Raw genomic sequence first — 12,865 nt, 5'->3', positions numbered from 1 at the left:
TGCTACATAATCTTTACATAAGTGCTAAAAACTCATTTAAAATGAACATATTTCAGAAAAATTTTTATCTAATCTGCAGTGAAAGCTAAAAAAACATGAATACATTGTTTGATTGTGTGTTTAATACTCACTTTGCTCAACTCTCAGTTTAATTCCTGAACCAAAAATGAGCTTCAAGCTCGATGTCACACAATGGAAGCATTGTGCACAAAAACTTCACCTACAAATAAATCATTTACTTCTGATTTATCTTCTTAATGCTTTGACTTTTAGATTGATGAGAAAGAATAAAGCTAATTCCAAAAACTATATATAAAAGAATCTATACATAAAATACAGTTGAGTGATTGCAGAATGTGAATGGACACTGTTTGCTTAAAAACGTTCAATTTAAGCAAGAAAAACTTACTCGGTTGTATTTTGAGTTCTGTTCCTTTTCCAAATATTATTCGAACTCCATCAGTCACACAACATCTGATCCCATTACAAATAGCTCATGCTAACTTAGTGTATTTTTAGAATTTTTTGCTAATTCCATTTTTTTATAAATATAAAAGTAACAAACATATAAAGGAGGAATACTACTTTAAATTTTTTTTTTTTTTTTTTTTGGATTTTATAGTAGTTCAACATTTTAATATTACAATGATATAATATATTATGGTGTTTTAAAAAAAAAACTGATAAAAATAAATAATGATTAAATAACTTACTTGAATAAACAAATAATTTTGTCCCAGATCCAAATGTAATCTTTCCATATCCATCATTCACACTGTGTATGCGATCACTACATTAACTACTGTACTACTAAGTGAGTATATTTTTTCTCACTATAGTTAGCATAACTACATTTTCATTACATTAAAGTTTAAACTGAATTTGCTGGTAGACTTAGTAAATTGGCTCTAGATTTCTCATTTCTTGAATAAATAAACTGTTTCGCACTTTTTTATATCATTCATGAGTAGGAGAAAATGCTTGGGAATGAAATGGATTTGTGTTCCCTGTTATTGGATGTGCTGTATTTTAGATTCAGTTTTGTGTTTTCATGTTCGATTTTTTCTTTAATGGACTAATGGATTTACAGAAAATACAAATTTAAAGTTGGATAAAAACAAGACTTACGTGTAGCGACAACTAACTGGGTCCCTTTTCCAAATATAATCTTATTGCCAGTATACACACAGCACTTAACCACAGCACAAAAACTCTATGTACTATGAATATGCTAATAAGCCATCGATGTCAAAACACTGACAGAAATACTTTAACCATTATGTTTAAGTAAATATAAACATATAACACTATACTCACTTATCTCAACTTTCAACTGTGTCCCGGCTCCAAATAAAACTTTTTCTATTCCAGTTGATGTCACACACTATCATACACTCTATCAATAATTTATCTCCACTCTATGACTGCCAAAGTTCTTTTTATAAATTTTGCAAACATAATGCATCACAATACCTGATATGGAATACATGCATTATTTGTGCTATATCTATTATTTGTACAATACTGAATGTTTAGTAATTGAAAATAAATTAAATGATTTAATAGTAAAAAAAAAATGCAATAGTAATTTAAATTTAAATAAATGAATGTTAGCTGTAAATTTAATGGGAAACAAATATGATTCTTACTGGATTCCACTGAGAGTAAAGTTCCACTTCCAAAAATGAGTTTGTTTGTCCCATCATACACACATTGCTTAAGCTCTCAACAAAAAGGGCATTTAAAAAACATCCTAAAACATTCCCAAAAACATTTAAAGTTTCAAACTTATTTTGTATATATATATATATATATATATATATATTTATATATATATATATATATATATATATATATATATATATATTATATATATATATAAATTGCATTTATCTGTGTTGTTTTGAGTTGTCCAAAACAGATGGACATTATTTTTAACTAAGGAATTCAAGTAATGGATGTTATTCATATTTTTAGTATAGACACTATACTGGTGACTCAGTTAAAAATTCCTTTTGCATTTTAAATTTTTTTAACCTTCAGTGATACTTAAAAAAATGCAACTATAAATTAATTAATATACATTTTTTCTTATCACGATAAAAATCATACTTACTACCGTAAACGTAAAGCTGTGTTCCCTGACCAAATACGATCTTGTTGCCATAATTCACACCGTGTTGAAAACCAGTGCAACAACATCTGGATTCAGCAGCACAACGCTTATTATTTCTAATTATTAAATTCTGAAATCTTAAGAATAAATTTACAATACAAAAGTTTCCCTCTGGACACAAACAGTAAAAATATATATATAATATAAAAATATATATAAAGTAAAAAAATTATGATCAGTCTCTTACTTGGGGTAAATTGTGTTCAACAATGACTGTTTTCGAACTGGTTTCTTATCCTTCTACATTATTTGCTATTTGTCTTGATATAAACAATACATTGCATTTGTTTGTGTTGTTTCGAGGTTTTTAATGTGTTCCCTTTTTAGAAGATTTCCTGTAGTTTAAACAGCTGCGTATGTTGCCTACAATTATTAGCTGAATAAATTTAGCTGTTGTCCAAATTCTAATGCATTTAAGAGATTTAAGCAAACTTAAATTAAATAAATTCAAAATGAATGTAACAGTATACTATAATCACATTAAGGCTGTATCACTCACTTGCTTCAACATGCACTTGTGTTCCTCTCCCAAAGATTATCTTGAAATTATCAGTCACACAGAGAGCAACTGCATATCAAAAACTTCTACAGCCAATAACATTGCTATAGTTACAGAAATAATATGTTTTTGTTCTGACTAATGTGTAAACAATTAATAAAACCTAAAGCAAAGCTTATAATTAAACCTCACTGAAATTAAAGCTAATATAAGAGCCCTAAATGGTACATATTAATTGTGACTGTACTGTATGAATACTTACTGGCTACAACTGAGAGTTTAGTTCCTTGTCCAAAAATTATCTTCCTCGCAGCAGTTTTCACACATTGCTATAACTTTAGGCAATAACCATTCCATCTCAAGCTACTGAAGCACATAGCGCACGCTTTTGAAAAACTGATATCAAGTATACAGTGCCTGACTCTAATATACTTCTGCAAATATTTTAAAGTCAATTTTGACAATTATATTTCAGTATCGATTATTATCTTAACATCCCTAAATAATGCTGAAACATATATATTTTTGATTGCCTTAAACTGATTCAGTTTATTATAAAATTTTACTCTATAAACATTAGTGGACTTAAGTTAAAATGAGAAATCATTGTAATATAATAAATTCACTTACTTGACTCTACAATAAGTTGAGTACCACTTCCAAATATTATCTTTACTCCAGTTGTCACACAGTTATCTGCTTAACTACAAAAACTTAGTATGTGACCTCGAAAAAATTTTCTATATTGCTTTTTAGAAAAAGGTAAATTAAGATGAATTACAATAAAACTTACATTTACTGCAGGCTATATATATACGGTGTTATTTTTTATTTATAAATATTAAATTACAAAGGATGTTTGAAATTTTGCTACTTTGTTGATAAGTTTTCTTGTATGTAACATTTTTCTTAAACTTTTTATGCATGTTAGCTAAGCAAAACTTGATGTTGAGAAGAGTATTATCATTGCATAAATGAATACTGAATTAATTACTCTATTAATAAAGATGAATTGATGTAAAAAATGTTTTGGTCTTACGAGATTCCACAATTAGTCTTGTTCCAGCTCCAAAAATGATCTTGTTATAATTCACACACTAACAAAAGGCTCAGCAAAAACTCTCTAAACACTATGAAAGAGCACTGATTTGGTCAGTTTTGATTATCTTTCTGATAAATATCTGAATATTTGAAAATGGTTTTGTTTAGTTTCTTTGTTATGATTAGCTAAACTCAGTAATATTTTTTTTTTATTTATGATCTTGCCTTTGGCACAAAATTTGATTTAGATTTCAAATCAGATATCACAAACAGTAATGCATTTTTAGTATGGACACTATACTGGTGACTCAGTTAGAAATTCCTTTTGCATTTTACATTTTTTCACACTTAACTTTTTTAACCTTTAGTGATATTTAAAAAAAAAATCATACTTACTACCGTAAACGTAAAGCTGTGTTCCCTGACCAAATATGAAAACCAGTGCAACAACATCTGGATTCAACAGCACATCGCTCATTATTTCTAATTATTAAATTCTGAAATCTTAAGAACAAATTTACAATACAAATGTTTCCCTCTGGACACAAACAAAAGCAATTATAATCAGTCTCTTACTTGTTTCTACATGTAACACTGTCCCTTCTCCAAAGATGATCTTGTATACACCAGTAGTCACACAATATGAAGAGTAGACACAAAAACTACCTTCATTACGATTTGGCTAATTACACCAAACAGCTCCTTCAATTGCAATATCATTATCATTAAATATTTATTTACAGTACAATTACCGCATGTGTATATTATTAAAGACTTGATTACATCTTGATGGCCTTTTGAGAAATAAATATAATATTAGGAATAAATAATGTTTTATAAATAAAGTTTATGCTGTTTCAACATCAATATTTCAAAGACAGTATTTTTTTATTTTTGTTCATAAATCATGGTATTAAATCCCATCTTTTTAATTTATGTAAAAAAACGTAAAGATTCTTACTTGATTGAACTATTAAAGATGTTCCTTGGCCAAAAATGATCTTTCTCCCTCCACCAGTATTCACACAACACTAACAGTCATAACAAAAATGGGAGCAGGAATTGGGGCTAAAATATGTATGATGATGTGGATTGTGATAAACTGTAAACATTTTTATTATTATTATTTATATCATATTTTATTATATCTTAGGGATCGAAGAGTATTTATTTCTATATTTTAGCTCTAATGTTTACTATTGAATAAGCAGCTGAAAACATGTCTGCTCGAATGTTTCTTTTGAATGGTAATGTGATGCTGATATGATTTTAAATGTAACTAAAAATGAAACTTTACCCATTTTCATGTTAATTAAAGATGAACGTATTTAAAGTGTACTCAACTGCAACTTATAACACTCATAATTACTGAGAGTATCATTAATCATTATTGCTGAAGTAGCCAATATCAATTAGAAATTGTTGTGTAATATGTAACAAATAGTACAAATAAGTATATAAAACAGAACAAAAGTTTGTCCTACTTGTTTCTACGAATAGTCTTGTCCCTGATCCAAAGATGATTTTTCGTGTTCCCTGATTCACAGAGTAACAAACATCTCTTCAAAAAGCTCTGTTGGACTTGATCAGTTGTACATTTAGACGATCTATTACTGTCTGTTAACTGCTGCTATAAATGTTACCATCAATGTACATGTGATTCACTAATAAAGAATATCCTAACATTATTTTGGGTCATCTTAAAATGTAAATTAACCAAATTACTTTAGAATTTTTTTTTACTTCTCGAACTGAAAGTAGAGAAGTTCGTTTGCTTAAGTTAAAAGGTGGAACAAGTTTGATGAAATAAATTCACTTACTTGACTCTACAATAAGTTGAGTCCCACTTCCAAATATTATCTTCACTCCAGCTGTCACACAGTTATCTGCTTAACTACAAAAACTTGAAAAAGCTTCTGTTTTACTACTGTGATCACAGCAATTTAATTTATTAATAAAACCTACAGATTATACTACTGTTTATTAATAAACATGACTGAAACCTACTAATTTAAATGTTAACTACAAAAATATATATTCCATTATGTCATAAATGACAGCCATGAACTTAATACCGTCACTCCATTCAGTCTGTTGCTAATTGTTTTTGTTTAAAAAAAAATGTGTAACACTACGTTTTATTCTTAAACTGTTTATACATTTCAGCTTTTAAGTTAAACGCAAAGCAAAAAATAAAGCTGATAAAAGTTTTAACATTGTATAATTTACTGTAAGAATACTGTATTAATGATTGTATTGATAAGATGAATTCGTAGAAATAAATGGTCTTACGAGATTCCACAATTAGTCTTGTTCCAGCTCCAAAAACAATCTTGTCGTAAGTCACACATTAACAAATGCCTCAGCAAAAACACTAAGCATATTAAAGAGCAGTGATATGGGTAGTTTTGATAACTGATAAATTAATATAAAATATGCAAATTATTTTAAGTAATTATTATAGTTTGTCATAAATAATAATAAAAAGGGAATGACTGATTGATATTGGAATCACAAACTATATTAGTTGTCTTTTATATATTAAGCAAAAACTGGTCACTCAGTTAGAAATGCCATTTGGATTTTAAGTTTCATATTTCACCGTTTTAAGCTTTCGTGATATTTTACATTTATACATATCTAGATTCAACTGAAATGCTTGTGCGCTTATTATTTCTACTTATTCATGCCTTAAAACGATAACTTATTACGAATTAATTTACAATACAGATGTTGTCCTCTGGACACAAACAGAAGTATAAAATAAAAGAATGATAATCAGTCTCTTACTTGCTTCTATATGTAACACTGTCCCTTCTCCAAAGATGATTTTTTTGCACCAAAAGTCACACAATATGAAGAGCAGACACAAAAAGTACCTCTGTCAAGGCTTTGCTAATCACCTCAAATACAGGCCGCTTCTTAGTAAAAACTCCATTGCTTTAATTGCAAAAATAATATTATCAAATATTTATGGTGGCCTATTGAGAAATAAAGATATTTTTATGAATAACTTATTTTTAAAAAAATTATACTGTTTTATTTCAGCATTTCAACAGCAGTATTTTTTTTACGTATATATATTTTCACTGAACTGTCGTATTAATCGCATCTCATTATTACTGGATTTATGTAAAAAGCAATTTAAAGATTCTTACTTGACTGAACTATTAAAGTTGTTCCTTGACCAAAAATGATCTTTCTCCCTCCAGTAGCATCCACACAACACTAACAGTCATAACAAAAATAGAGCAGTTTGCCAGGAATTGGGGCTAAAATATGTATGATGATTTACAGTAGGTACTGATAACAAACTGAAAAACACTTATAATAAAATCTCAATCCCCAAAATAAAAGAGTATATATATAAATAAAAGTTTATCACTCATTTGCTAGTCTAAAAAAAAAGTCTATTTTAAATGGTAATGTACTGCTGATATGATTTTAAATGCGAGTAAAAACATTAAGCATTTTTATGTAAATTTAACATTGATGTATTTGAAGTCATGTAAATACGCATGAATACTGAGAATTCCACTAAACTGTTTTTTGTGCACTGGACATCTGTCTGTGTTCCCTGACCAAATATGATTTATCACATGATTTACCAATATGATTACTACACATCATGCTGTATTGAATTCCAAAGTAATAAACTATGTTAGACTACTCAAAAACAATATTAATGTGAATCTTACTTGCTTGCACGTGAAGCACTGTCCCTTCTCCAAACAATATCCTATTAACCCCCATATTCACACAATAGAAATATCCCTCACAAAAACAAGCTCAATGAAGCCTCAGTAATATTTATCTTGTTCCCCTTTTTGAACTGCTTTGTCGTTCATTAGAAATAGCTGTGAAATATGAAAAGATTACTTTAAATGTATATAAAACAGAACAAAAGATTGTCCTACTTGTTTCTATGAATAGTCTTGTCCCTGATCCAAAGGTGATTTTTCGAGTCCCATCATTCACACAGTAACAAACATCTCTTCAAAAAACTCTTCATCAGATTCGACAAGGACTCTGCTGTACTTCATTATTTTTGTGACAAAATTTGAATCTTTGATCGATTACACATTAATGTTTTGTATAATCTTGTAGTCTTGATGTTATATAAATGCCTTAGATTTGTGATAGTCTTGGAGTTCAAATTGCATCGCTAAAACGTTACCATCTGTACATGTGAAAACTTGTTAATAAAGTCTTAATAATATTTTATAAAATATAAAAGTGGTAATAAACACAGAAAGTAAGTATCTCTTACTTGATTCAACTTTTAAGGTTGTTCCTTGACCAAAAATGATCTTTCTGCCAGATCCATCCACACAACACTAACAATCACTACAAAAACATGGCCACCGAGACTAACACGTTTGATTTATGTGTTCATTATCAATAAAAAAATGTTTTAATAAAAACGCAATATAAGATTTTAAGATGTGAACTAATTTGGGATTTCTTTTAGTCGATTTAGTTACTGTCAAACATTTAGCCTATTATCGTTATTTAAATGCTGAGTTATTAATGTATTTGTTGTTTTATTGTATTGTATTGTCTGGTTAAAAAAACAACAATAAATTTCTTACTTGACTTCACATACAAAGTTGTCCCTTTTCCAAAAGTAATCTTCCAAGTCCCATCATTCACACAGTACCTGACCTCACAGCAAATACACTTTCAATATAAATATATATTTTTACCCAAGACATTTTTAAATATTAAATGTTTTTTTGTATTATTTTAATCTCTCCCTATTTTTACATTTATCTGACATTTTTAATTTATCACTGTTGGTGTTACTTTTTAGATTTGTTCAGTTGTGAAAGTCTCGGAGGTCAAATTGTAAACAGTATTTTATCAGTGTTTCCATAACAACATAAGTTAGTAAAAGCTATTTTCAGCTGCTGGTTAAGCAAAAAATATAATATTATTTGCATATTTAACTTAACAGAGGTGATTTTTTATTGGTGATGTCTTTTCATGTCTTCACTTAGACTTAAGATTTATGGCAGTAAATGAAGATATTATTCTAATACTAGCAATTGAAGGACGTTTTTTCACATCTATGATATATTGATGAATAAAATTTGTCTTACGAGGTTCAACAGTGAGTGTTGTTCCACTTCCAAAAATGATCTTGTTGTTCTGATAATTCACACAGTAACAAACACCCAGACAAAATGTTCATTACAGTACAGTACAGTACAGCAGAATTACGTGAACGTGCTAAAATACGATTAAGTCTTATTGCCTAGTAAGAAAAAAAGGTCATTTAATAATTTGTTTAGATTGTGTATTTTTTTTGTCAATTTGTCAGTGTCTATATCAATAGATCACTGGCACTATTCTTTTTATTAAACCATGTCAATCGCATATCAGTATTGTAATTATGTAATTATGTAAAAGGACTCTTACTTGATTGAACTATTAAAGTTGTTCCTTGACCAAAAATGATCTTTGTCCCTCCAGCAGTATTCACACAACACTAACAGTCATAACAAAAATGGGAGCAGTTTAAAAGGAATCGGGGCTAAAATATTTAAAATGACATTTTAGGGAATGTTTTTGAAGTGTTTATTCCAGTATTTAGCTCTAATTATCTGGTTTACTAAAGGAAGTATGTTTTTTATATGTTTATTTTAAATCAAACAATATCCATTTTCTGTAAATTAAATATTAACGATTTGGAAATGTTTTAAACTTCAACATATAACACTATAAATATGTATATGTATAAATACTGAGAATGCCATTAATTAATATCCCAAAAAATATACATTTATCTGTGTTCCCTGACCAAATAGAAGTTTGTCATACAACATACTGTAAGTATACCGTAAGTAAATAAATAACTTTTAGACACCCTAAAAACAATATTAATTCATGAATTTCGTGCAATATCCGAAATATAATTTTCAAACAAAACCCCCATACTCACGCAGTAAAAATATCAAACATTCCTCACAAAGACAAGCTAATTGAGGCCTTGGGAATCATATAAATATAAGAAGCAGAGATTTTTATAAAATGTTTGTACTCACTGGTTTGAACGGTTAACTTTGTCCCTGCTCCGAATATGATCTTGATGTTTGATTTCACACACTGCTTAAACCCTCAACAAATTCATGGCCCGCTTTTTAAGCTGCTGCCATTGCTATTGTTTTATCATCAAGGTATATCAATTCGAAACTGCTGTGTAAAGATTACTATAAATGTATATACAGTATATTAAAAAAAAGTTTGTCCTACTTGTTTCTATGAATAGTCTTGTCCCTGATCCAAAGGTGATTTTTCGTGTCGCATCATTCACACAGTAACAAACATCTCTTCAAAAACTCTTCATCACGCGCAACAAGGACAAACTAAATTTGACATTTTTTAATTCGTTTAATTGCTCGTTTCGATTTTTCTTTAAAAGCTTTAGATTTGTTTAGTTGTGATAACCAGGGAGGTCAAATCCTGTTGCTATAATGTTATCTATGTAGACGTGGTGACTTGTTGATAAAGCCTTAATAAACGCTAGGTCGTCGACGAAATATAAAAGTGGTAATAAACACAGAAAGTAAGTATCTCTTACTTGATTCAACTGTTAAGGTTGTTCCTTGACCAAAAATGATCTTTCTCCCAGATCCATCCACACAACACTAACAATCACTACAAAAACATGGCCACCGAGACTAACACGTTTGATTTATGTGTTCATTCCAAATAGAATAAAATACTAACAACAATAATATTTTAAGGTTTAAATATTTATTCAAGATTAACTTTAGTGATTTTTAGTTACTTTTAAACATTTAGGTAATTGTTATGTCTTAAAGTTTTTTTTGTTGTTTTTTTAAAGTTAGCGTAACTATTTTGTAGTATTTTTCTCTACTTTAAAATACTTTTTATTACTTGACTTTCACAAAGTCGTCCCTTTTCCAAAAGGAATGCATGAATTTAGTTTTAGTCAATGGTATTACAATATGAAATGTCAGCAATGATAATGTGTAATGCAGAAAACAGTAGATACTGATGATTCACTGTAGATACTCACTGTAGTCGACATTCAGCTTTGTGCCTTGAGCAAATATCATGCTATATTATGCTATTATATTAATACTTAAAATCAGACATCGGTGCTCAATCAGTAATTGTGTGCCTTTTCCAAAAATGACGCTCTCCAATCCCACATTCACAAATCTCAAGAGAAAACTGAGAGACTAAATACACTGTACTGTCTAAAACTAATTCTAATGGGCAAATTTAACCTGAGACCAAAGACCGATTTATCAAAAAAACGCATTAGCAGATAATAAACTTACGTAAATTTACGATCAGTTTTGTTCCTGTTCCAAAGATAATCTTTTCAAATCCTCCAGCTTTCACACAACCAGAAACATCACGACAAAAACTACCAAGATGACTTCAGAAAAAAATACTAAAGGCTAGTTGAAATACAAAAATTATGCGAAACAGAACTGCCTTTTTGCAAATTTGCAAGCGACTTCTTATATGAATACATAAAAATGCTACAGAAATAAAAACTACTGAAAACCAGTTGACACAAAATAACTACGAGAAAAATACCAGCCATTTTATATAAATACGTAAGTTAAAAATGCTGTAATAATAGATTTGAACTATACCTGAATCAACAGTAAGTTTTGTTCCTTTCCCAAATATTATACGTCCTATGTTGTTATTCACACAGAGTTACATGGCTTTACAAAAACATAGCATTATTAATAAAGTGATGAGTGCCTGTCACCGATTTATTTAGTAAAAACTATAAGAACATAAAGGTGCTGCACTTGAGAACTCAAGATTTTCTTTTTTAATAAAATTTTAAAGCAATGTCGAAATTTTATTTGAAGCTATTTTAAATGGTAGCCTTTGAGTGTATGTGTGTGTTATCAGAAATGTAATCGAAAAGTTGAAATGTTTGGATTGTGTCAAGCTTTTTATATTTTTGTTGTTATTGTGAAAATTTTGCACTACCTGAGTTAATGGTAAGTTTTGTTCCTTTTCCAAATATCACTTTCCATCCTCCAGCATCAGTCACACAGTTTTACATGGCAGCACTAAAACATAACTACTAATGAAAAACTATCTAAAGTTTAAACACCACGTGGATGAATGATTTTCCTTAGTCCTACATCTCAGGTCAAATGTTTTTTTTACTTTTTTTTTTTAACAATTAAAACACTTACTTGTCTGAATGAATAACTTTGTGCCTGTCCCAAAGATCATTTTGTTAGTTCCACTGCTATAAGTCACACATTATTACACGGCACAGCTAAATCTAACACACCTGAGAGACCGGGCTTACAGAGTTTCACAGATCCACATCTGAACTGTATTACAAAACACATTATATTGAATGGTTTAAATGTGTGAAAATGACATTGGACACCAAACACTAAATGATCATTTCTACTTAAATGTATGATAATCTTTGTTTCTTGACCACATATTATCTTTTTAAAATGACACACAGGAACCATACAAATGACCTCTTTTAGTTATTTCTACATTTTACTGTCTGAGAAGATTATTTTGCATTTAAAAAAAGTGAGTTTTTTTTTTTTGGTTAGTTGTTTCTTAATGCCCAAAAATGTACCTAATATATAACAATCTCCTGCAAGTTATAAGTGTTTAAAATGTACATTTTTACCTGCAAATACACTATAAAACTGATCTTTTAAACATTCAGACATCATGTGGGTAATATTATACTAAGAACCTTAAGTATAATATCTAAAACAGTATTTTGATTTGAAATAGTCTCAAAGAGAATTTTGTCAAATATATTAATCACTTACTTGATTCAACATGAAGTTTAGTTCCAGAACCAAAATAGAGTTTATAATTTCCACCAGCAGTCACACACTGCACTTCTCCCTTGCAATTACTCTACATCCACAAAACACTATCTATATTCCAAAAAACTGAGGATTTTACATTTTTGTATTTACAATAATATGTATATTTTTCGTAAAGTTCTATATTGTGGAAAAACTATTAGAAAAAACAGCTGGAAGTACTTTTCCTTACTTAGTGTATAAAAGTACTGCTGAATTTGTTTAACTTTTCTCTCTTATTTTAGTAATGCATCACATGAATTAAGATGAACTTACTTGTTTCAACAGTTAGTCTGG

At 29.0% G+C, this 12,865-nt stretch overlaps 1 protein-coding gene across 13 annotated transcripts in view; it reads right to left on the bottom strand.

The window, feature by feature from the left end:
* The window catches only part of LOC122361622 (M1-specific T cell receptor alpha chain-like), a 51,734-nt gene that overhangs the window by 16,401 nt on the left and 22,468 nt on the right, over positions 1–12,865 (bottom strand). Inside the window, exon 1 of one of the 13 annotated variants that reach the window (XM_043262591.1) lies at positions 11,918–11,972. The exons of 11 other annotated variants lie outside the window; for them this stretch is intronic. In XM_043262591.1, the coding sequence (XP_043118526.1) occupies positions 11,918–11,957 (40 nt within the window). In that variant the 5' untranslated portion in view covers positions 11,958–11,972. Of the gene's footprint in view, positions 1–7,414; positions 7,485–11,917; positions 11,973–12,865 lie in introns of those variants that run through there. One more of the 13 variants, XM_043262551.1, reaches the window with a different exon arrangement.

This window comes from Puntigrus tetrazona, chromosome 2 (genome assembly GCF_018831695.1).
Source record: "Puntigrus tetrazona isolate hp1 chromosome 2, ASM1883169v1, whole genome shotgun sequence".
Lineage (NCBI taxonomy): Eukaryota > Metazoa > Chordata > Actinopteri > Cypriniformes > Cyprinidae > Puntigrus > Puntigrus tetrazona.
This window is presented reverse-complemented; position numbering and strand designations above follow the sequence as displayed.